Genomic DNA, 27,206 nt, shown 5'->3' with positions numbered 1-27,206 from the left:
GTCTTCCCTTCACAGATAAAATCCTTCATCTCTTTTTTTTTTAATTGCTATCCACAACTTCTCCAGTCGATAAGTATGCCTGACCTGTGTATAAGACTAAAGAGACTACATTTTAATGGCTTGTATCTTAGTATCCATATAACAAAACTTCCAGTTTCTCAATTTTTGTATTGTCTTCTTTTTAGTCTCTTCCCGCATATCTTTAGCTTCCACCACAGAGTCTTTTCTAATCCATACTCCTAAATACTTAATTTTATCATGACCCCATAAATATGGATATTGTTGGACCAATTTGTGTGTGGGTACATAATTTACCGCTATTGCCTTTGGTTTACCTTTATTAATTTTGTATCCCGAGAAGATTTGAAACTGTCTTAAAATGTTGCACAACACGGTAATGTCCCTTTCTGGTTCTGTCATGTATAAAATAATATCTGCAAATAAAGCCATCTTTTCCTGACTACCATACCAATTATGTCCTTGAATTTCTGAGTCCCTTATTTTCTTTGCCAATGGTTCTAAATATAATGAAAACAACAAAGGGGAAAGCGGACAACCCTGCCTAGTTCCTCTACTCAAGCAGAAATTATCGGAGAGGACCTCACACACTTTAATTCGCACTTTTGATCCCTCTTATATTCTAATCAGTCATGTGAAATTGTTCAATCTCGCCATTTGTTCTTACACACTGGGTTCGGAGCCGATCCTCGGCTCTGAGTCGGCCGCATTACTAGCTCGCATCTTCGAGAAAGCTCGAGGCACAGTAATATCCCATGATCCTCCGGTGCTAACCCTCAGATCTAGTTTGCCGCTAGCAGCAGATCGCATCGAGAGGCTCAGGCCAGTAGAAATTTTACTATTTTTACTTGTTATATTCTGATAATTTTTTATATTTCTTATAATCTTTATCATAGCATTTGATAGCTTTTTTATATAGTAGTTGTTTGACTAGTTTAGGTAGTTTGTTACCTTAATATTCTTAGTAAGGGCCTTAGGCCGTTTTTGTCTGTAAGAATTTACAGTATTTAAAAAAGTTAACTTTTTCTATTTTTCACAAAAATATATATATATCTTAGTGTGGTGTGGTGTGTTTTACATTTATATATATATCTCTTATATTCTAGTGTAGAAATTTTTTTCTTAAGAGTGCTGTCTTTTTTCTAGTTAAAAAAAATGTCAGAAAAGACCAAAAGTGGTTTTAAAAGGTGTCAGTGTGGACAGAAGATGTCCATTACTGACAACCATTCATCCTGCGCCTACTGTCTTGGCCCTTTCCACTTGCAGGAAGACTGTTCCATCTGTCATTCCTTTAGTGGGAGGGTCATGCTGGAAAGACGCAGGAAGTTGGTGGACAGAGGTTTGATCAAACCTGAGTTTCAGGAGGTCCTGGACAAGGCTGAACAGGTTTCGAAGTCTTCGAAGGGGTCGAAGTCTTCAAGAGTGTCGGAGCCCAAGTCATCGGCTCCGAGCACCTCTTTTCAGATTCGGACACCAGCTCCTATGACTTCTGTGCCGGGTGTCGAGACCTTATCTCTTCACGAGGCTCAGGTCTTGGAGCCGGTATCAGAGGTACCACCGTCTACTATCCTTCGCTCGGTGATGGCTTCGATCCCTTCGACCCGTTCTTTGAGGCCACTTTCCGACTCCGATGTGGACCGAGTGGTACAGAAGCTTATGGAGAACTCGGCTTTGTCAAAATTAATCGAGGTTTTGTCCCAGCTGGTTTCGAAACTCGAAGCTATTCCAGTTCCCTCGACACTTCCTCCTCCGAGACCCGTCGAGTCGTCTGTGTTCGGAGTCGAAGAACCGATGATTGTAGAGCCCTCGGTGCCGAAGCCTCCAGTAGTGCTATCGGCTCCGTTGACCTCGACTCCTTCGGAACCAGCCAGAGAGTCTCGGAGCCGAACATCTTTCCTGGGTTCCGGGGGGGATAGTCGAACCGAGATTTCGGTTCCGACTCTTCCTCTCGGTGCCTCGGCTCAGATCAGTTCGGATCCGTCCTCGGTGTCGGAGCCCGTGGTTCCGATTCCGGAGAAACGACCTCCTTCTTCGGATCGGGTCGGATCTTCGGGTCGGGGCACCGGTGACTTTGACATCATGAGGAAGGTCTTGTCGGATCAGACACATACTTCATCGGTATCTTTATCGCCTTCCCCAAAAGGTTCGCGTTCTGCTTCTGTGCCTTCAGTACCTACCAAGCGTCGAGACCCAATGTCTCAGAAGTCCCCACAGGGAGACTCTGGTTCCTCAGATGCATCCCCAGAAGCTCCCGCTGAGGATGTTCTGAGGAAACGACTGTGCAAGAGGAGGCACATAGATTCCCCACAGGAATCTCTTACATCTGATACCGATTTAGATGAAACAGAAGGGTCCCCACGGTCCACCTCTGAGGATGTCTCGTTTGCAGACATTTTGGAAATCCTGAGGCAAAGAGGGGACTGGCAAACCCTTACCCCTTTTGCGGATGAATCGGTTTTACTGGAGGCATTTGGGACTCAACCTTCTACCTCCTGGGTGACTCCACTCTTTGATGATCTCATGGATCTAGTAGCTTGGAGGGCTTGGGAAACACCTGAAACAGTGGAACCAGTCCCTCGTAAACCCAACAAATACATGACAGCTCCCCAAGATAAAGCCTATCTTACAAAAGGAGTTCCCGAGGGATTCCGGGTGTTATCTAGATGACTGGCTCCTTTCCGCCACCACCAAGTGTCGTCTTCTACAAGCCAGGGACTACAACATCAGTCTTTGCTCTTCACTAGGCATAATGGTGAATTTTGGAAAATCTGTCTTATCGCCGTCACAGCGTATCTTATTTATAGGCGCACAGCTAGACACTTCCCTGGCTCAAGTTACTCTCCCCCTTTCAAGAGTATCAGACCTCAGGCATCAAATTTCGCTCCTTCTTCACAACAACAGAGTCCCTGCACGACAAGTATTAAGAGTGCTAGGCTTGATGGCAGCATCCCTTCTTGTAGTTCCTTTAGGCAGGATGCACATGAGGATCCTTCAATGGATGCTATTCGCCCAGTGGTCGTATCTACAACTTCCACTGTCTCACGAAATCTTGATCACGAATTATTGCAAGAAGGATCTCTTGTGGTGGATACACAGTCAAGAGCTAACACTAGGACGACCCTTTGTATTACCCAGTCCGGTAGCAACTCTAAGTCCACTGGACTTCCAACGTAATCGCGGACAGGTTGAGCAGAGCCATCCTGTTCCCTCACGAGTGGTCCCCTCAAACCTCAAGTGGCGGAAGAGATCTTCCGCAGATAGGGCCAGCCTTGCTGCGACCTGTTTGCATCCCCTTTGAATGCCAAATGCAGAAGCTACTTTGCCCTGTTACCCCCCCCCCCCCGGGGGTGTCCCCAGGGACGCACTGGTATACGATTGGCCCCCGGGTCTCCTTTACGCTTTTCCTCCTGTTCCACTAATTCCCAGGTTTTTGCAGAAAGCCAGATGTCTGGACAGGACCATAATACTGATAGCCCCATTCTGGCCTCGACAAATCTGGTTTCCTTTCCTTCAATCCTATCAAGTGGAGGAACCATGGATATTGGACCCGGAGCCAGACCTGTTGACACATTCGTCGGGAGTTCGTCACACCTTCCTCAAGTCCCTCAAACTGACAGCTTGGCTGCTCCGCTTCCCATCTTAGCCAGGTCGGAGTTACTATCTCCTGCAGTACAACAAATTATTGTATCTTCTCACAAACCATCTACAAGAAAATTGTACATCAGCAAATGGAACCGTTTTGCGCACTGGGCCTCCAAACAAGGTATAGATCCATTTGGGGCCCCAGTACACAAGATACTAGATTTCCTCACCTCACTTTTTCAAGAAGGAGCATCAACATCCACTATAAGGGTTCAACTGGCCGCTATATCCAATTTTCATATTGGCCGTAAGGATGGCGCTCTTATGTCCCACAGGCTTTGTAAAGCCTTCATGAAAGGTACTTTTCATATCCGTCCTCCTTTTCGTAATCCAATAGCACCTTGGAATCTTAATCTCATGCTGTCACACCTCATGTTGCCCCCTTTTGAACCAGCAACCACAACTCCGTTAAAATTTCTTTCATGGAAAACACTTTTCCTGGTTGCCATCACTTCCGCCAGAAGAGTTTCAGAGTTACAGGCTCTATCTATCCGACCCCCGTACATGATTTTTCATCCGGATAGAGTAACCTTGCGCACCAATCCGTCCTTCCTTCCGAAGGTTTGTTCGATTCAGAACATCAGTCAAGCTATTGAACTGCCTACCTTCTTTAAAAATCATTCCAATAAGCTGGAATACACATTGCACAAGTTGGACATTCACAGACAACTAAAATTTTACTTGCACAGGACAAAAGAGTACAGAAAGTCAGATCAACTATTTGTCTCATATGCTGACCAAAGAAAAGGACAGGCAGTAACGAAGGTTACCTTATCCAAATGGCTCTCAGATTGCATAAATTTCGTATATGCTGAATCCAAACAGCAACTCCCTTTCAAACCCAGAGCTCATTCTACAAGGGCGATTGCTACCTCTTCAGCCCATACCGCTCGTTTGCCCTTAGATACCATTTATGCAGCGGCAACTTGGGCAAAACCACATACCTTTATCGCCCACTACAAGCTAGACAAGAGCTCCAGGGACAGGGTGACGTTTGGTTCCACTGTACTCAGGAATGTTCTCCCTTGAGCCACCCGGGAAAAAGGAGCTAGGGACGCTACCCGTGTGTAAGAACAAACGGCGAGATTGAACAATTACACATTAAGAAGTTATGTCTTACCATAACGATCCATGTGAATTGTTCATCTCGCCTTTGTTCTTACATTCCCCCCTCCGTCCCCCGTCCTACGGTTTGGGAGAACGGTTTTCAATTAGATTCCTTTTCAGCCTTTTCTCGGTATGGTTGGCATGTTATTCACATCAGTAATGGCATCTTTTATCCTCTACCTGACAGTAGGGTTCCAGACAATTTGTAGTATCTGTTCATAAGTGTTTTAGACACATTTCTAAGAGGGATTCTTCTGGTATAGCAAACTAGATCTGAGGGTTAGCACCGGAGGATCATGGGATATTACTGTGCCTCGAGCTTTCTCGAAGATGCGAGCTAGTGATGTGGCCGACTCGGAGCCGAGGATCGGCTCTGAACCCCGTGTGTAAGAACAAAGGCGAGATGAACAATCCACATGGATCGTTATGGTAAGACATAACTTCATATTACCAATAAAAGAGGTGCTTTCTTACGTTCTGCTTCAGTGTTCTGTTAATACTGTCAAATGTTTGCCTCCCCTCAACAAAACCAAACTGATCCATATCTATCAAATTTGGTATCACTTTTTGTCATTATTTAGTCACTGTAGACATAAACACTTTGTAATCATGGTTTAGTATTGAAATGGACCTGTATGAAGCTGGAATTGATGGATGTTTACCCTCCTTGGGTATTACCATTAACACCGCCTCCTTCCAGGATGCTGGTACTTTTCTCAGATAAAGATCTGGAAGGTTTTGTTTAACTGTATTTTGTCTTTCCCCTCCAAACTTCCACGGAATACCATCTATTCCTAGGTTCATAGATTAGTACTAGGCTAACTGCCCTTGCCAGCCATTTTAAGCCTAGCTAATTATCCCTTGTGAGACTCAAACCCGGCACTTTGTAATCATGGTTTAATATTGAAATGGACCTGTATGAAGCTGGAACTGATGGATGTTTACCCTCCTTAGGTATTACCATTTCCACTGCCTCCTTCCAGGATGCTGGTACTTTTCTTAGATAAAGATCTGGAAGGTTTTGTTTAACTGTATTCTGTCTTTCCCCTCCAAACTTCCACAGGAATACCATCTATTCCTATGTTCATAGATTAGTACTAGGCTAACTGCCCTTGCCAGCCATTTTAAGCCTAGCTAATTATCCCTTGTAGACTCAAACCCGGCACCTTGTGTTTGTAAGGCAAACACATTAACCGTTAGGCCACACTCCTAACCCCCTGGGGATTTTCCTGTAGATTGGTTATATATAGCAATTTTTATCTCATCCCTTCCTGCCCTAACTGTAGTAATTGAGTCTCGTCTATCTCTAACTTTGGCATAGTTAATTCTTCCATAGACATTTCCATTTGTATCTTTTCTTGATTTCCATATTTCTCTGCTTTATACAAATTTTCAGTGGCCTAATGGGTTAAGGTGTTTGCCTTACAAACACAAGGTGCAGGGTTTGAGTCTCACAAGAGATAATTGGCTAAGCTTAAAATGGCTCGCAAGGGCAGTTAGCTTAGTACTAATCTATGAATCTATGAACCTATTTCCAAAATATTTCTAGTACTTCTACAGGGTCTCTTGATGTTCTTCGTGTTTCACTGTTGCAGTCATTACCATTGGGTTATCCTGCTGGCAGGCTACCCTCAGTCGACCTGAATTCCAAAGTCTAGGTCCGGCATCTGTTGCTGCCGCCTCTTCCCTGACGTCAGTGCGCCAGGGATATAAAAGATGCAGCCGACGCCATTTTCCTCAGTCTTTCTTGGCACGGTGCCCGAAGCAAAAGCAGTTCGCAAGTGACGGTTGGCCAATTCCTGAGATTTTTCAAATTCGAATTTCAGATCCGAAGTCTTCATTAAAGCTTAGTACCCCGTTGGGGAAACTTTTTTCTTGCTACAGACCAATGTCAGAAAAAGTTAATTGTATTTCTTGTGAGAAGCAAATACCTCATATTTATACTTCCGCTACTTTGGCGGTAAGAGCTTTAAATTGCCAATTTCATATGCTTAAATATCAGCAATATCTTATGTCACTGCTTAAACAGAAAATGTTGACAAATTCAGAATGTGCAGAAAACAAAGAAATACAGGATTTATTGCATGCAGCTGAACAAGTGGGGAAACATACTTTGCAATGTGGTTTTGATTCTCTGGAGGCCTCCTGCAGGGCCGCTGTCACAGGTTCTGTCATTAGGAGGCATGCTTGGTTAAAAGAACATAATCTGCCTGATCATGTTGAAGCAAAACTTTTAGATGCTCCATTACAGCATGATACTTTGTTTGGTGTTAAAGCAGAAGAGGTGTTGAAGAAAATGGAGGACAAAGCTAAATCTATGCAAACAGTCAAGGATTTCTTGCAGGTACAGCCTCCCAGATTTAGTAGAAACTGGCCTACAAAGAATTGGTCCTTTCCAGTGTCAGACAGGCCACAAATGGGCAGATACAGATGCCATAGAGGCAGAACCCAGCGCCAAGGTTCGTACAGATCTAAACAATGGGGTCCTTCTACCTCCAAAGCCGGAGAAGACAAATCACAGCCATACAGGAAACAGTCCGAATGACTTCCCCTTACCTGCGCCAAGCACTTATCTACTGGCAGTACCTTTAGGGGGAAAACTAGCACTTTTTTCTCAAAATTGGCACATAATAACCCAGGACAAATGGGTCTTAAACATAGTGTCACAAGGCTACAAGTTTCACTTCCATACCCCGCCAAGGGCAAACGGTTGGCCAGACCTGCCAAAACATCAATGGGCAGTGGCACAAAAACAAGTCTCATCCCTCATGGACATGAGGGCCATTCAACAAGTACCAGAGCAAGAGCAGGGACAATGATTCTACTCCAGACTGTTCTTGGTACCCAGAAAAGACAAAGTCTGGAGACCAATACTGGACCTATCTATTCTAAACACATATCTGGATATTCCAAAATTCAAAATGTTGACTCTACAGCAGCTTCTGCCCATGTTGGGCAAGAAGGCTTGGCTTGTGACTTTAGATTTAAAGGAGGCATACCTGCATGTCCCAATCAGACAAACATGCAGAAGATGCCTCAGATTCAAAGCTGGCTCAATGCACTACCAATTCTCTGCACTGCCCTTTGGCTTATCTACTGCGCCCAGGGTCTTCACAAAGTGCCTGGCACCAGTAATTGCATGCTGCAGACAAAGAGGAATACAGATATATCCTTACTTGGACTACTGCCTCATTCAAGCAGAGAACAAGGACATTCTGCTACAACATCTGGCGTTTGTAAAGAGATTACTACCATGCCTAGGGTACACTGTCAACGAACAAAAATCAAAACTAGTACCCTCTCAAGAGATAATATTCCTGGGTGCAAGCTTAAATACAACTGCCCAGATGGCTTATCTCATGCCAGACAAACAAAGGCAACTGACTACCTATTTCAAACTGTTGGCAACAAAGGCCCAGTTATCTGCAAGAAAAATTCTGCAGGCTTTGGGCTTCATGGCATCCTGCATTCTACTAATTCCATATGCAAGACTGCATATGAAGAAACTTCAATGGTACCTAAAGTGTTTGGCCTCAACATTGCCACAGCCTTGAAACAACAGTTACTCTCATACCCTGCCTGCAACAGGAGTTTCGATGGTGGGCAAAGGCCTGTCACCAGAACAAGGGACAGCCATTCACTCTACCCCCAGCCACACAGACATTTACAACGGATGCTTCAGATTATGCCTGGGGAGCCCACATGGCAGGAAGATGTATTCCAGGCACATGGTCCGCAAACCAAATGCATCTGCATATCAATCAAAAAGAGATGCTAGCTGTTCAAAATGCCCTGACAGCCTTCAAGGACCTACTACATCCGGGACAACTACTGATAAAGACGGACAATACCACGGTCATGTGGTATATAAACAAGCAGGGAGATGCTCATTCTTACCCCCTTTGCAGATTAGCCATGACTTTGTGGGACACAGCATTGACTTACCAAATACATCTGCAGGCACAATTCCTGCCAGGAAAGATAAATACTCTGGCAGACGAATTAAGCAGAAACCTCATGGATCCCCACGAGTGGAAATTGGATCCACAAGTCTTCAGCATGGTAACAAGGAAATGGGGATGCCCAGACATAGATCTATTTGCCTCACCTCACAACTGCCAACTAAAGAGATTCTGCACTAGGACTTTTTACAGACAAGCATGGAAAGTGGATGCCCTATCTTTCAGCTGGAAAAACTTAACAGTATATGCCTTTCCTCCTCTGCCTCTCCTCCCCAAGGTACTCCTAAAGGTCAGACAGGAGAAACCAAAAATGATGCTGATTGCCCCAGACTGACCACACCAGTACTGGTATCCAATCCTAAGGAGCTTGTCTCAATGCCCAGCCTGGACCTTACCTCAAGTGCCTCATCTACTATCCCAGCAGAACAATCAGATCCTGCACAGCCAACTCAAGACATTAAATCTGGCAGCATGGCGGATAATGTAGTCATACAAAACACACCTCTCACTAAAGCGGTGATGGATGTCATTTTGGAAGCCAGGAGGCCTAGTACTAGAAAATCCTGTGCTGGAAAATGGAAGAGATTCTGTGCTTGGAACCAGGCTCAAGGAATTGACACAGCTGTTCCAAATATCCCTCAGATTTTGCAATACTTGACTGAGATGCCGGACAAAGGCCTATCCTTTTCATCTATAAAAATTCATGTCTCTGCCATTTCGGCTCATTACAATACAGAGCCACCAATCTTTTCTCATCCTTTATTAAGGCAGTACCTCAGAGGGGCAAAAAATTTAAGGCCTCCAAGGAGATCACCAATGCCTGCATGGGACCTCAATTATGTCTTGGAAAAACTCACCCTGCCTCCTTTTTGAGCCAGCCACTACAGCTGATATAAAGTTTTTATCTTTAGCTCTGCTCCTTGCAATAACTTCTGCAAGACGAGTCTCAGAGCTACAGGCACTCATGGCTGTGGAACCTTTTATCATTTTTTATCCAGACAGGGTTTCTCTGAGGACAAACCCGACATTTATGCCTAAGGTAGTGTCCAGTGTGGCCCTTAACCAAACTATTCATCTGCCTACCTTTTATCCAAACCCACAGAATAAGGGGGAGAGAATTCTACATTCTTTGGACATACACAGACAGCTACGCTTCTATTTGAACAGAACCAAAGCTTTCAGAAAGACAGAGCAACTACTAGTGGCATATGCTGCAGGATCACAAGGAAAGGCGATCTCAAAGCAGACTATTTCAAAGTGGATAGGCCACTGCATTCGTTTCTGCTATTCACAACATGGCAAGCCAGTACCTAAGGGCATTAGGCCACATTCAACCAGAGCAGCAGCCACTTCAGCCTTCCTCAAGGGAGTACCAACCAAAGACATTTTAGAGGCTGCTACTTTGAGTTCAGTGCACACCTTCACAAAGCAGTATCATTTACCACTCTACTCTAAATCCAGGGCAGGCTTTGCCACTGCAGTTCTGCAGGGCCTTATAGCCGCTCCTAATGCTATTTTGCACCAGCCTCCCAACCTTAGCTTTGGGATTCAACCCAGTGGTAATGACTGCAACAGTGAAACATGAAGAACATAGTACAGTTGTGTACACTTACCATAAATGTAGATGTTCGAGTGTATTCACTGTTGCAGTCCAGGTTACCCACCCGCCATCCCCCATTTCTTTGCTGGAACTTACCTGCACTTCTCTATTCTATACAACCTATGTGGTGTATTTGCTTGTAGATGAAGGCAAACTATATACTTTGGTGCATGCATGTTTTATTGACATAGTTTTAGCCTACCTTTTAGGGGGCACCTGACATCTGGGGCAAGAAAAACTGAGGAAAATTGTGTCGGCTGCATCTTTTATACCCCTAGCGCACTGACGTCAGGGAAGAGGTGACAGCAACCGACGCCGGACCTAGACTTTGGAATTCAGGCCAACTCAGGGTAGCCTGCCAGCAGGATAACCCAATGGTAATGACTGCAACAGTGAATACACTCGAACATCTACATATATGGTAAGTGTACACAACTGTACTTTATAGGCTCTCTAAGCTTGGTGACTGTCTTTTCCACTTTCTGTTGCCTGGGTTTTTGTGATAAAAGTATTTGTGCTCTAGAATTATTATCAAAAAACAGTTGCTTAACAGCAGTCTTTCTAAGCTTGTGCATATTATCAAGGCACTCTCTTATTTTCTGTTTAGCATTCTGCTGTTTTCTTGTTGTGAGAAATTCCCCCTGTTTTGCAGTACATTAACATTTGTAAATCTCTCTGAATAATGCTTGCTACTGATTAACAATATCTCCCTTTCTTTTATTTGCAACCTAGTTTTAAACTCACTTTAATTTTATCCCATTCCTTAGCTGTGTTTTCAGAAGAGAATTCTATCTTCTCTAGTAGCTCCTAAATTACGTCCACAACCCATTCCTTAAATGCCTCTTTTCAACTGATAGGTGGGGAAGTGCCAATGTCTCATTTTTACTTCATTACCTTGCATACTTATTTAATTGTTGTTGGTGCATGATCTGAAATGCTTATTGGGTGTGTTCCAAGACCTTTAATAAATGCACATGTTCCTGTGAGATGCAAGATCTATCTAGCCTAGCCCAGTTTTTGTATCTTGGTGAGTAATGTAAATTCACTCCGAACTCCTAGTACTGAATTCACTTCTTCTATGCCAAACATTTTCATAAATGTATTCAAAAGTCTATCCTCCTTTGTTATATTTTCCTGTCTAGGCCCCCCAGGCACATCTTCACTGTTGCAAACCAAATTCCAGTCTCTACCTATAAGTAATATTCCTCCTTCGCTGAGGAAGGCCAGGAGGCCGAAACTGGTCTGATTCTTTTGGTTATACCAAAATAAACTATACATTCACTCTTTGGTGCTGGCTTCTTTTTGACTTTTACATATTTTTTTTGGCCTTTTGCACCTGCCTTATGTGCGAGTATGTTGTGGTGGAATTGTCCCTCCAGTAGACACCTCCCCAGGGTCACCAGTACTCTGCACAATCAGGGTTTCCATGATGCCCCTTCAGGAGGGCAGAAACAGAATCCCTACGAACTTGCCCAACTATTTCACTACGGAAGCATTCAGGGGTCTATTCTCCCTGCAGCAAGACACATGGATAGCCATCACACAAGCAAGTGGGTTTGGAACGTAATATCCAGAGGCTATATACTTTCCTTTTTTTCAATTATCCAAGTCATCCTCTTCACCACTTCAGCAGTAGCACCACTTCAGAAGAAGGTGGCAAAGGCAGAAGCCTTCTGTCCAAAAGAGGCATCCAAGAGATGCCACCAGATTAGAGCATCCAGGGTTTATTCAGGATTCTTTTTGGTTCCCAAGAAGAACAAAAATCTCAGGTACATTCTATATCTCAGCAGCCTAAACAAAGTATGTAACAAAAAAAAATCTGCTTGGTAATGGCACAGTCTGTCCTTCCTTGTCTCCAAGAAGGGGATTGGATATGCCTGTTGGACCTCCAGGATGATTATCTATACATAAGAACTGCCAATGCTTCCAAGAGGTTCCTGCACTTCTGGGTTGGAGCCATTCACTACCAGTTTTAACCCCTGCTGTGCCGGTCTTACCACAGCTTCGAGTGTATGGCATTGGCAGTGGTCTCCTCCTGCATGAGGCTTTGAGGAATTCAGATATTTTGTTGTCTAAACAACTGGCTCCTAGTCTCTCCCATCAAAGAGTCCATCATCAGAGCAAGGAATTACTTACTCCAGTATTGTCTATCCCTGTTTTACCTAACAAGGACAAATTACATCTGGAACTTACACAAAATCTAATATTTATTGACTGCCTTCTAGACACCATACACAGGATTACTAAGCTTACTCAGAACTGAATTTTTCCAGTTCAGGCTATGGTTTGCCACCTGATGGACCTCTCTGCCCCAACAACCTTTTTAAAATTCTCAAGTAACTGGGTCTGATGGCCACCACATTTTCATGAGGATATTGCAGTGGACTTTTAGGGCATAGTTATCGCCACTAGAAAATATGAGCAAACCTATTTGTGCATCAGCTGCTTCAGGAAGCACCTTCAGTGGTAGCTGGACAGACAAAACTTAATCATATGAATGCCTTTTGTTCTACTACTTCCAACAGATATGGTTACCACAGATGCCTTTACCTTGAGGATGGGTTGGAGTATTATTCAGGCCAGATGATGCAAGGAGGATGACCTTTTCAGGAGGCCAGTTTGCACATCAACATAGTAGAGATGAGGGTGATCCCTTTAACATTGCAGGGCCTCCTTATCCAATGTGTTATATCCATCCACATTGACAGTTTGCCAGTGGTGCGGTATATTAACAAGTAAGATGGCACTAGATCTTATCCATTGACCTTGGAGGCCATGACAGTGTGGAAATGGATGCTTTCCATGAAATGCTTTCTGATTATATCACACATACTTGGTTAGTTCATTGCCCACTAGACAAACCTCATCAGGTGTACTTTGATGCCTCAAAGGTAGCCTGACAACCCACAAATAACACAGGATTTGTTCCATCACTGGAGGAAGCCTTGTTGCAGTCTGTATCCCTGATCTATACCAACTGCAGCAGCTATGTTTCCTTTGTTCTGCAACCACGACAGAGCACGAGGGGCATTTTTGTCCACCAGCTTGTTTTTGCTTGTCATGTTTTTTATATGCCTTCCTCCATGACTCCACTGATGAAATTCATTCTGAAAGCCAAGTAATGCAGAGTAACAGTCATCCTTATAGTCCCTTCTGGTGTCATTGACTTTGGTTTCCTTCTTTTTAAAGGATATTTTCTACTCCATCCTCCATAAAATGATTCCACACCTCCTTGGGACATCACTTTCATCGTAAAAAAGCTAACCTGATCCCCTTTTGAATAAGCCCATCCTGCAGAGATTTTGTTTGTGTCTTGGAAAACTTTTTTTTTTTCGGATAGCAATATTAGAACTGCAGGCTCTGTTCTGCAGATTTTCATATCTGATTTTCTGTATAAACAGTGTTTCTTTATGGACACAGCCCTTATTTTGGCCTAAAGTGGCTGCAGAATCTAGCTTCAATCTGTGCTTACACCTGCCAGCTTTTTTTCATCTTTTACAAACAGAGGAGGGTATATTCTTCATTGCCTTGATGCTCACAAGGAACTGAGATTTCTCCTGCATCATGCAGAACAATTCAGGCAGTATGACCAGTTGTTTTGTTTCTTTCTCCATAGAGAAACTGCATCAAAAAGTATCCAAGGTTACCCTGTCCAAATGGCTTTCTGAGTGCATTACCTACATCTTTTCGTTCTCCAACACATCTCCTAACTGTGCTAAAGGTGTACTCAACCAGGACATTTGTCACTTCTGCCTTCTCTAAAAATGTGTTGATGTTTGCAAATCTGCTGCCTGGGTTTTCATGTATGCTTTCACCAGATACTACAAGTTAGAGGTAGTACCTTGGTCAAGGTCTTCCTTTGCAGCCATCGTACTCCATAGTATTCAAGATTTTAAATGGGGACTTTGTCTGATCAGACAAGTAGACCGTGGATAATCCAAGACACAATAGTTGGATCTCAGTTATTCATGTCCATCCACTTCAACAACCACTCCCCAACCCCTCCAAATTCTCACTTATTAACTCTTGACAGACTTTGCTAACCTCCTGAGGCCTTTTTATCCCCACTTCCTTTAGTTGTATAGCTTAATGTCCATCATTAGATCCAAGCTGCAGTCACCTAATCTATATGGATTATATCTTGCCCAGGATACCCCCATATCTTGAAAAGCTCAAGGCAAGCATAACATTATTTGTTAGTGTGCCTGACCTTCAGAACTTTCTTGCAGTTGAAGTGCACTCTTCCCTGCGGGCTTTAAGTGAGCGATGGTCAGCTAGTGCTTTTCCAAGGCTGGGCATTTAAATACCTGTTGAGGATTACCTTCCTGTTTACCATTTTTTTGTGAAAAATTTTTACTTTTCTGTCAGAAATTCTTGCTGATTGCTAGGACTGATGTTTTTAGTGGTTGTCAGTAAAACAAAAAAGTGCCCTAATAGTTACTAATGTTAGGGCTCCTGTAGAAAAAAATATTTTGTAAAAGATTAATTTTTGTGAGAGAAAGTTTTACTTTTTTATATTGGAAATTATAGTCAGGAGCTAGGACGTGAGGTTTTGGGGGTTGTCATTAAAAAAATTACCTCAAAACTTACTTTTTTGAGCAGATTGTACTACATACTGTCCAAGGTTTTGCTAGCAGCTTATCAAGACTTTTCTATAGAGACATGGACCTGATTTTAGGCAGGTTCTTGCCTCCCTTCTGTGAAAAAAAAAGTTGCATGTCAGTCTTTGGTCTTCAAGCCAGCTTCCTCTTCACCACAGCTGCTGTTGAGTGACTCTCCTTTGTGGCTCATTGATTTTTCTCAGTCCTTCTGATGATTCTTCTCAAGAAGCCACTATGAGGCTAAGACATTCCTGAATTCATTAGTACTCTCTATATAAAATGCTCTTTTGACACTGTTTATGTTGTATCTAGAACAGCTGCTACTTAGTGATGAAAAGATTTTCCTGGCTGCATTACCAGAATTTACCAAGGGGTGTCAAAGCTGAGATCCTGAATGACATCCTGGATCCATTTGTCCTTGACACCTTTTCCCATTTTTGAACATGAGCTTAGGGTGTCACTTTAACAGTGACAATTGTCTAGAGCCAGGGTTTACACTGCCGAGTGGTTAGCCCTGCCTCGGTAATGACTTCCTGGATAAAGAGGTATTATTTGATCCATCTTCTGCTGAGGTTGTTAAAAGATCTGATGAAAGAAGAAAATTCATTTGGAAGGTTTCGTAGATTTTTCAGTCGACCATGCCAAAATACAATAGAAACTTTTCTTCCACTTCTGGTTCCTTTTGTAGGAAACAAAATAAATAATCTCAGCAAGGCACAGGTAAATGAAATTTTGTAAAGCAATGCCAGGGATGTTAAAAAAAAAAAAAAAAAAAAAAAAAAAAAAAGTGAAAATCCTTCCAGAACCCAAGGACAAGATGAAAAGGCAGACTGACTGTGACTGCCCCTTCATACGTGTTCCCCTCCTCACCTGGGCATTTCAGTAAAGCTGTCCTAAAGTCTAGGTCTTCACTACCCCTCTATAGCAACAGGGAAAGTCAAACACTTGAGTTCTGGGAATCATAAAAAGGGTTGCAAGTAGTACTGGGATTCCCTTTCTCATTTTCTAGAGATTCCTCTCCACCCATCTAATCAAATATTCCTGTTTCCTCCTATCATAAATGAAATGCTATCGGGGAGAAATAGAACCTGTTCCCCCACATGAAATTATGAAAGGGTTCTATTCAGGAATATTTCTGGTGCCAAAGAAAGAGGGAAATTGTAAGCCTTTCCTAGACCTTTCTTTTCTAAACTTCACGTAGTCCCCAAATTGAAACCGCTTTCTTTACAGTCTCTGTTAGCTCTTATTCCACATTTCAGTTTTCTAGTAATGTGGATTTAAAAGATGCTTGTCATCATGTTCAGTACTCCTGTAATAGCCTATTGCAGTCTGCAGTTCATTAACACTTTTCCATATTTAGACAGCCTTATTTTTGAGAATTCTTTTACAAGTTGTCAAGAATTTCTGGATTGGACGAAGAACCTTTTTCTCAGTCCAAGATTTCAAGTAAACATAGAAAGTAGGCTCCCATTCTTTCCCACAGGATAGTATTTGTGGGATGTCTCCTGGATACATCTTTCATGATGTCTTTCTTCTTCCCATGAGTCCTTTGACCAGACTTCACAAGCAAAATTCAATGGATTGTCAAGCCAGTTTGGACCCAATACCTGCACACCCTATTTCAGATACCTGTTCTGGGGTTTGCAAAAAGGGGGATGCTGTGTTGGATAGACCAGTTATTTTTCAAACTAAGTCTCCCCTTCTCCAGTGTAAACTCTCCCCATTCTGTAAACGCAGATGCCTCAGACTTTGCCTGGGGAGCTGTTTCGAGGAGAGTGAAAGTTCAGGGTTTGTGGAACAGGCACAACAGACTGAAACTGATGTAGGTTAAAAAATTGATGGCTCTGAAAAAAAAAATCATCATTGGGTGCTAGGCTCTTTACTAGTAATCCTCATATAAAAAGCCGTAGTGATGTGATACATACAGTTGGAACCAGATCCTGACTCCTTTGCAGACTAGTTATGGTAGCCGGGAAACTAGCAAGTCAGCACGCTGTATCCCTGCAGGTTACTTAAACTCCTTCAGAGCAAAATGTTGTTGACTAGCTAAATAGAGCCAGGACAGACCCTCACAAATGGATGTTGAACCCATGAGTCGTCCAGTAATTGATCCAACTGTAAGAAAATTCATAAAATAGATCAGTTTGCATCTCTTTACAACAGGTAAAGAAATTTTGCTCCAGGACTTTCTTGCACAGTCCTAGAATACAAATGCCCTTTTATTCCCATGGAGAGGAGTGTTTCTGTATGCCTTGTCACCCTTTCCTCTGATAACCTGGGTTTTTCTAAAAATTCAGAAGGACTCTCCTGGAGTAATTGTGGTGAGCTGTTTTGTCCCAGGCAACTGTGGTTGTGCCTTTTTTTGAAAATAGCCAAAGAGCAATAACAAGCTTTCTTGCAGGATGGACTTACTCTCGCAGGACAGTGGATGTTTGATAGAACTCACCCTTTGATTTCTTCACCTCACTGCCTGGATGATAGAATTTTAAAACTTTTAGGCACCTGATTTTTGAGGATGTGCAACAGGTGTTAAGCTGAGAAAAACTTCTATTACAAAATTTTATTTGGCTATCTGAAAAAGATTTTCTAGTTGGTGCCAAAGTAAGACCCCTGGCTCTTTTCAGGCCCATTTGCCTCTGGTTCTGTAGTATTTGTGTGAGATATTATCCTGTGACATTTCTTGGTCTTGTGTCAAGATTTGCCTGTCTGCCATCTTTGCTTGTATGCCCATACCTCCCCCCCCTTTCTGCCCTACCTTAAGTGAAACTGTTCTTGAAATGAGGTTTATGTAACTCACTACTTAGAAGACAGGTGACTCTTTCTTGAAATCTAATTTTGTTTTTAGCGAAGCCTACCTTTTTTCCTTATGAATCCTGCTCATTAGGCTGATTTGAAAATTTTATCTTGGAAAAATTGCTCTGACTTCTACAAGAAGAGCATCTGAGTTGCAAGCTCACAAAGACAGGTTAACTATGAAAACCAACCATTTATACCTAAAGTGGTGTCAGGGTTTACCTTGAGCCAGGCCGTACATCTCACTATTTTCTATCCAGATCCAAAAAATTAGGTGTGTGAGCATTTTACTCACTGTGGATATCCACAGGCAGCTCAGATACTACATTGACAGGACAAAAACCTTCAGAAACTCTGACTGTTCATTTCCTGTAAAGTTAAGAAAAAAGGCCAACCAGTACCAAAACTGATAATTTCTAAATGGTTGTTCTATGCAATTGGTTTTTACTACTTTCAACATAAGATGCTTCTAGGCTGAATTAAGTCCATTCTATGTTTTATTATTTTGGAAATGTACTAGACGTATCAGCTTGGTCATCTATGCATACATTTACGAAGCCCTACAGATTAGACTCTCTCTCTGTACACCCAGAGAAGGCTTTCCTAAGGCTATTCTTCAGTGGCACCTAGAGTCTGATCCTGCTTTCCTTTCCCTCCCTCCCCTTTTCTCTCTGTACCCATATAGCTTAGGCTACTGCAACAGTGGTCTAACAGTGAACATAGTGTAATTATGTAAATAAACTTACTATAACAGTAGGTTTGAATAGATCACTGTTGCATTAGCACTCACCCTCCATACCCATTGTTTTATTTATTAGTTTATATGGCAGGGTGTGGTTATCTTTTCCTTTTTCTTGGCATGTATGTTATGTGCAGAGCTGTAAATATACCTTACTCTGGGCAAGAAAGCTCTGAAAGTTTGGCTTTTTAACCACTGACATTATACCAGTGTTCTGGAGCTGCTCAGTGGTTGGGGTGTGTGGAAGGTGCCCTTAAGCATTGGAAGTTGGCTGGTTGTAATATCCTGGACAGGATACAACTCCTCCAGTTGTGTTATATCCTTGGCAGGATGCAACTGTTATAGCTTAGGTTACCGCAGCAGTGATTTATTTGAACATCTACTGTTATGGTACTTTTACTTGGACATCTGTATTTAAGAGAAAAAAAGAGAGAGAGAGAGATTTACTGGAAAAGTCAGACTGGGTTGCTTTGCTAATTTCCAGTAGATGCTGAGTACATGCTCCGAGTAATGGTTGTTTACTATAGCAAAGTGTAGACAAATGCTTAAAAAAATAAAATGACAGTGCACAGAAATTAATAAAATTCTTTAAAAGCAGGAGCTTTCATACAAATATCTAAAGTATGTTAAGTCCTAAGAATTGAGACTGGTGTGCATTACAGAGTATCAGTGGAGCAGAAAATGCAGTAGGATTACTAAACAGTAGGGAGTATCAAAAACATGAGGTAGAGTAATGTAATATGCATTAGTCAGTAAAATGGCATTCCACCCTTTCTGCATACTTCCCAACTGTGTACCACAAGGCCGTATCCTTTCTCACATCCTCTTTAACATTCTCATCAACATCCTCCACACACACACACACACACACACACACACACACACACCAGGCCTCCCTAATACAGTGCACAGATGACTCCACACTCATTTGGACTCGGACAACCTGGTACATCTCCAAAAAAAATACTCAGGAAGCTTTGACAGCCACTGAACCATGGCTTTGTAACTCGCAACTCGTGTTCAACCCCCCCCTCCCCCACAAAAACAAACTACTACCCCCCAAATCCATCTCTCATGAAAAAACACAATTTAAAATCCTCTCTTTTAATAATGCAGCCATCTAAGTCAATTCTCATAGCAAATTATTAGGGATGATAATGGATGATCATCTTAAATTCAACCTGCATATACAAAATTGCTTTAAAATTCACCAAAAACAAGGAATGCTTTATAGAGCCAAACCCTTTCTCATCCATGCAACGAAAACTACATTTGCCACTACTTACTTCCTCTCCTCACTACTGTATGGCACTCCCATCCTTACTAACCTCCAACATTAAATATCATCTACACAGAAATGTTCCCAATTGGTCATTATGATCCAGTGACTAAAAACCTCTCTGTCCATAAACCTGTCAAATCTGCTGGGCATGATCAGTAATCCTACAATGTTGCTAAGGCCCGAAACTCCTTACCTATGTCCATCAGGTCATTACCCTCCCTCCATTCCTTTAAAACCATTCTGAAAGACTTCCTAGCCAAAGTATGGCTCTGTTCTTACTCAACTCCAGGATAAACTATATCCCTAAGTATGAACAAGTTACTATTCATACCTTGTACCTCTTTACTCTCCCTTCTTCACTCACTTCCTAACTTCAGTCAGTTTCTGCCCCCTGACTCTGTCTAAATGTACCATAACCCTGTTTTTTTTGTTTCACTTCATATTGCAATTCCTTTTTGTATTCTATTAGATTACCTTTAATTTCTCTAAACTGGCTAAAGTTTCTCTAATTTTAAATCCTTGTCATATATGTTGTATTTATTTTTATCCAATTCATATAAGTTATATTTATTTTTATCTAATGTTGTCACCTTGTCTAATTTGGTATTAATTATTTAAACTGTGGATGTTTTTGTATTATTTTTGAAGATTGCAAAATTATTGTTCTTAAATTATTTTTATAATACTCTGGATCTTTTCTCGTCAGGCCTCAACTGGTAATGGGCACCTACCTAGTTAGACTTTCCCACTAATTGAATAGCAATAAATAAATGTGCTTATGGAGTATAGAGAAATCTGCTTTTGAGTTGCTGGATTTTTTTGGTTTCTTTTAGGTGTTGATCCTTGCAACGATTCCTTTTGAGTTTGTACATTTGTATTATATTACCGGTGGCTAGGGTGTTTGAGGGGTGGTGTAGTAAATAAGTTAGAATGTATGCTATTCTAGTAATTTCAGATTTATCTTGGGAATCCAGTAGCAATTGATTTTTGAGGCAGAGTGCAAATTATTTTATTGAAGCATTGATCTATTCATTTGAAGATTTGTGAAAATCGTAGATGTATACAGCAGGTTTGGATGTAAGAAGGATGTTGCAGTTATCTTCCTGTTGTAGTCAGTGAAGTTTCCAGAAGGTAGCTGGAAAAACCTGTAGGAAACTAAACAGAAGTATGCAGTGTTCTTTTAACTGATTTTTGTAAGTGTAATGATTTCCAAAGTGGTAGCTGTCAGTCGAAACTCCATACAGTGGTGCTTATGATTGGTGCTAGGTATATCAGTCATCTGTAAACCATTTTTAGATACATGTTCCCATTCAAAACAGTGTTTTGCTGTTACTAACATGAGAAATTCCAAAGAAAATAAGCTAAAGAAAGGCAGACTTTTTATATTAAGATGACAGTGGCACACTACAGAATAGGCTCACAGACATCCTTATGTCAATGTTTGTTGTGAACTTTTCTAAAGCCTGCATTTTCAATGTTTCTTTCTTTGTTTTCTGTACAGTAATGTGTTCCATATCAAGAATACTCCCATGATACAGAACCCATGCAGCTGTTTTCCTTGATATAAGTTGCATGAAAACTCACCTAGTATTTAAACATACAGAAGATAATGTTCATTGGCATGTTTGTGATAATACTGGAAAGCATCGATTTGTGCATTGTGTATTTTTACAAGGAATTTTTAAGTATGTGAGGGAGGCAGTGTGTGCTTTCATTTATTAATTTTGTTTTCACACCTTGTGTTTTCCATTTTGTAGGGAAAGAGAACTAATTTGAGAAAAAATGGATCTGAAAGGATTGGTCACGGAATGAGAGTAAAATTCAATCCGCTTGCACTTCTCTTAGATGCGTCTTTGGAAGGAGAATATGACCTTGTCCAGAGGGTCATTTATGAGGTAGTGTCACATTTTAATGAAGACGTGCATAACTACAGCAGTGTGACTTTGTAATAATGAGTGCATGCTTTTCTGATCTTTTTGCCTTGTAAGAAAATTTTATAGTATACAAACCTGGAATCACATGGCACTGTACCCTTAACCAGATGTCATACCATTTCAGATTGTATGATAAAAGGAATGAGTATTACACATCTCAAATGGTCATTGTAGCTTTTAGTTGCGTTTGAAATTCAGTGTCAGTTTCATTTCTTAGAACTATTAAAATGAATTATTCCAGCTTGGCAGTTCTTAGATTTTTATCAGTTCCTCACAATTTCAGTCAATGCACATGCATCTTCATTCTAGGCACATTATAACTTTACGTTACACACTGTGAGACTGAATTCAGCCCAGGACCAACCATTCCTTTTGGGCTACTTAGAGTTTACATTTATTTCCGTGTCAGCCATTGTATTAATCTTTCTGCCTTCTTAGCCTGAAATGACAGAAACTTTACAGTATTTCTGCAGTTGCCCAAACTATAGCAAGGACTCACACCCGCTCTGTCTTTATTGGCAAGAAAAGGAGCAAAAATTGAAAGTGACATTGTTTCATCTTTTTTTAACATTTTTAATAGAGTAGCTTTTTAAACTTTGTTATAGGTATGTATACATTAATAGAACACAAAACATAACATTTTTTGCATTATTTTCATACATTATACAGTGGAAACAAAAAGGTGTGAGTCCTTGCTATTGTTTGGGAAAAATGCAGAAATACTGTAAAGTTTCTGTCATTTCAGGCTAAGAAGGCAGAAAGATTAATACAATGGCTGACACGGAAATAAATGTAAACTCTAAGTAGCCCAAAAGGAATGGTTGGTCCTGGTTAAAATGCCAGGTTTTTTTGATATAAAAAAAATGAGACCACAATAAATCATTTCAAAACTTTTCCCACCTTTAATGTGACCTATAACCTGTACAATTCAATTGAAAAACAAACAAATCCTTTAGGGGAAAAGATATAAAAACAAAACAAAAAAAAAAAAAACTTGCAGTAAGCTGGTTGCATAAGTGTGCGTGCACACCATTAAACTAATACTTTGTTGAAACACCTTTTGATTTAATTACAGCATTCAGTTTTCTTGGGTACGCACCTGCCATCAATTAAAGAGACTCTGATTAACACCAACTAAAGCTCAGCTGTTTTAATAGGATTTTCCTGACATTTACTCAGTTGCCTGCTACAGCAAAAGCCATGGTTCACAGAGAAGCTTCCAAAGGGATCTCACTGTTGAAAGGTATCAGTCAGGAGAAGGTACAAAAAAATTTCCACAGCATTGGATATATCATGGAACACAGTGAAGATAGTCATCAAAAAGTGGAGAAAATATGGGACAACAGTGACGTTGCAAAGAACTAGACGTCTCTCCAAAATTGATGAAAATACAAGACAAACTGGTCAGGGAGGCTGGGGGAAAGAATTCTACACTCGATTTACATGCACAGACAACTGGGATACTATCTGGACTTCACTAAACCATTCAGAAAAACAGTTTAAAACAAAAAGTATACACCAAGGCAGGGAAGCAGATACAATCCAATTTATTGTAAGCGCTTTTGTCTTGGATAATACCAAGACTTCATCAGACAAAAAAGTAACAGCCACAACCCATTTTTAAAAAAAGCCCCAGGTCTGACATCATTTCCTCAATTAACATTTAAAGAGATAGGTCATTATAAAACCCATACATTACAACCCTGTTTAAAGCATATACATACAAAAAAACATGTAAAACAACACATGTAAATATATACATTTTTGTAAAAACATATGAATAAAGATCTAAAAAAAGCCCTTACCAACAAAATTATCTCAATAAAGCCTTTAATTTTAAGGCACAACCAATAGAGGCAAGCTCATTTAATCCAGGCCATCCAACACTTTTTAAACGGAGGATCCAGAATAATTCTTTTTCCTCCAATTTCAGTTGCAATGGGCCTCCCCTCACATTGGGTTTAATTTGTTCAATGACTATAAATTTAAAATAATGTTCTGGGAATTCATGAATGTGCCTAAACAACGCATTTGTCAGTTTTTTTCTTTTTAATGTCATAACAATGTTCATAAATGCGGGTTCTGAGTTTTTGCTCGGTCTTTAATATACAGAAAGCCGGGCAATTCTATCACAAAGCCCCATACACAACACCAGTACTATTACAGTTATATTTACCACGAATGTGTAAAAAATATCCATTTAAACAAAAAAGTTCTCCAGTGTTAATGTGTGTACAATATCTACAGAACCCGCACCTTACACATCTGCCGAACCATTTCTTCATCAGCTTCATGTCTCAACAGTCTTTCCAACAAACTTTTTAAATTATTCCCCTTCCTATACCATGACTTCAGTGCATACCGTAGTGAATTCTGAAATTTTTGGAGAAAGGAATTTTAGATTATCCTATATATTAATACGTATACTGTGGACTCATATGCAATACAAGATATCTTACTTAAGAATTGGTCTAACTTGATGGATGTATATGTATATATATGTATATATATGTGTATATATATATATATGTGTATATATATATATATATATGTGTGTATATATATATATATATATATATATATATATATATATATATATATATATATATATATATGTATATATATATATATATATATATATATATATATATATATATATATATATATATATATATATATATATATATATATATATATATATATATATATATATATATATATATATATATATATATATATATATATATATATATATGTATATATATATATATATATATATATATATATATATATATATATATATATATATATATATATATATATATATATATATATATATATATATATATATATATATATATGTATATATATATATATATATATATATATATATATATATATATATATATATATATATATATATATATATATGTATATATATATATATATATATATATATATATATATATATATATATATATATATATATATATATATATATATATATATATGTATGTATATGTATATGTGTGTATATATATATATATATATATATATATATATATAAATATGTGTGTGTGTGTGTGTATGTATGTTATTTAAGGGCATTGCCTTTTATTTTTTTTCACCTAACACTGATGAAGGCTGCTTAACTTTCTCAGCCGAAACCGGTTTGTGATTGCGGTTCTTTTATATACTTTATTAAAACATTTCTAGACCACAGTCCGCTGACCTTTGTGTTTTTTGATGTGAATTGACTCATTTTGAGGCCATCTGCCACTTTGGAGATGATTCTCCCCTTTTCTAATTAGTTTATGTATTTGTGTATGTATGTATATGTATATGTGTGTGTGTATATATATATATATATATATATATATATATATATATATATATATATATATATATATATATATATATATACACTGATATGTACGTACACACATATTTTGCGTGCATGCTCTCACACGCATTTATTTTATTTCTTTAGTTTTTTAAAACTGTTTTTGTTGACATTTTTGTGTTTCCTCATCACTCATTTTTAACCTGGCACTCATTTGTTTCTTGGAAATTGGTCCCTTGAATACCAATATATAATAAAGTCAGTCATTAAAATAAAAAAACTGTCATCCAGACAGTCATGAGACATCAGCATATTAATTAATATTCTGAAACACCCCCATTGATCACATCCAGTCATACATGATTAATAGAAAAAGTGTCTAAATGAATAGGAGGAGCTTAACATAATCACACCTCATTTGCAGTTCCAAGTTATGCCATCCATAATCAATACCTGAGAGAACCAACAAAATTCTTGATAACAGCAGTAGGCATAAGACTAAGGCACCAGTTCAGTAGCATCCCTCCAAAGTTAACTAATCTCTGCTGGATAACAGCTGTGATCCTTGGCACTCTTCTTCCTTCCCCAGTACAGAGTAAGCAAATAATAATTCAGTGAGACACAGAATATTCAGATATCCAACCTGACGGTGTTAGAAGATAGAAAATTGAGGTAGCTAAGCAAGAAACTAAACAACCAGAGGTGAAATAAAAGGGACTAGGCAACCAGCCACAACAGCTTTGCTTTCTGAATTATCTGCTGATCTACAAGGGGAGCCTTCCTTGATGGTTCAGGAATACCTTTTTCATTGGATGAGTGGTTCTTCTGCCAGCTGTAGCTGCTAGAATTCCTTGCAGGTTGAGCTGGTATATATTATTATTATATTTTTCACTGATGTAGTGTCATATCTGCTTAATTTCTTGACTGCACGAAGATAGTGATATGGGGCAAACTGATCTCCTGTATCAATACTGGTACATAGACTTCCCCAAAAATGAAGGTTTACAGAAAATAAATGCAAAATTCTGATTGTTGGCGACAATGTTCACAACCAGTGACTCGTCAGGGGGTTGTCCTTTAGTATGTCATCCAGTACATTGAGAACATATCTGTCACAGAGCCAGGCCTTTGGTGCAGACAGGGCTTTCTCTCTCCATGCCAAAGTCAACCTTAATCCCTTTAGTAACTTGGGTGCCTGTGGAAGCTTGCCAGTGAAGTTGGGAGTGAGAGGCCACTGCTGCCTTGTCATTTTTGTGAGGGAGATGTGACTGACTTGCAGTTGCCATCTAGTCGTAACATATATGTTCATGTAGTGTAGTTCCAATACTATGAGGGTGAGGGGAAATGGCCCTGCTTCCCGTCACGAGGCAATGATTGTGGGCTGAGAGGAGCTGCCATGGGCAGAGAGAGATGCTCTTGAAGGGAGTGGGTGGGCCGCCCTCCCAGGTGACCTACTTCCTATCGCCTAACCTCACCAAGGAACAGAAGGCTAGTGTGTATTCCTGGGCTGGAACAAACGGGTTATAGGGCTGACATCTGGTCCGAGAATACCCAGCTTGTCTTCCACTAGAATAAATGAGCCATTTAAGCTGCTTTTATATTTCTGAATAATAGAGTCTGTGACAGGAATTCATTACAGGAACGGGAAAATAGCTGAAAGTAAAAGTCAGTTCTTCTATCTGTTGTTTTCTAGCAGCTGGGCATCTGTAGGAGCATATAGATGCATCCTCCGGATGTGACCATTAAAAGAGCCCAATTCTAAAAGCATTCATTCTGTGGCTTATTTTGGCAACTAAATTGCGGAGGGAGCTACTGTGCCATTAGTTGCTTTTGGAGAATGCTCTAAAAGCATTACAAGTCTAAACCAACCTGTTACTATCCTTTACTTAAATTGCACCATATTAATAATTTTTATTTAATTAATTTGCATTTGTTTACCAGAGTGGAGCACTGACTTATATGAACCTTTTTGAAGCTCCTCTTGGGAGCAGTGTCTGATTAAGTGACTTGCTGAGTTATACAGTTAAACAAATGGAGGCTGAGAGAACAAAACCCTGGAACATAGAGTAGATCATTAACAACTCATAGGCTTTTTTTTGCCCACGGGACCTTGCCTGATGTTTTCTGTGTCTGGTCTAGGCAACATCCCTGTGTCCCATTAATTCCTGTCTTAAGGTTCTCTTTC

General features: G+C 40.1%; 1 protein-coding gene across 1 annotated transcript in view; it reads left to right on the top strand.

Moving 5' to 3' along the window:
• Window positions 1-27,206, top strand: part of TP53BP2 (tumor protein p53 binding protein 2) — a gene marked incomplete in the record, with an annotated part of 1,836,298 nt that overhangs the window by 1,378,443 nt on the left and 430,649 nt on the right. Inside the window, 1 exon segment of the mRNA XM_044060198.1 lies at window positions 21,502-21,639. Coding sequence (XP_043916133.1) covers window positions 21,502-21,639 — 138 coding nt within the window.

The sequence above is a fragment of the Protopterus annectens genome, chromosome 1.part2 (assembly GCF_019279795.1).
Source record: "Protopterus annectens isolate FY-2018-M chromosome 1.part2, PAN1.0, whole genome shotgun sequence".
Lineage (NCBI taxonomy): Eukaryota > Metazoa > Chordata > Ceratodontiformes > Protopteridae > Protopterus > Protopterus annectens.
This window is presented reverse-complemented; position numbering and strand designations above follow the sequence as displayed.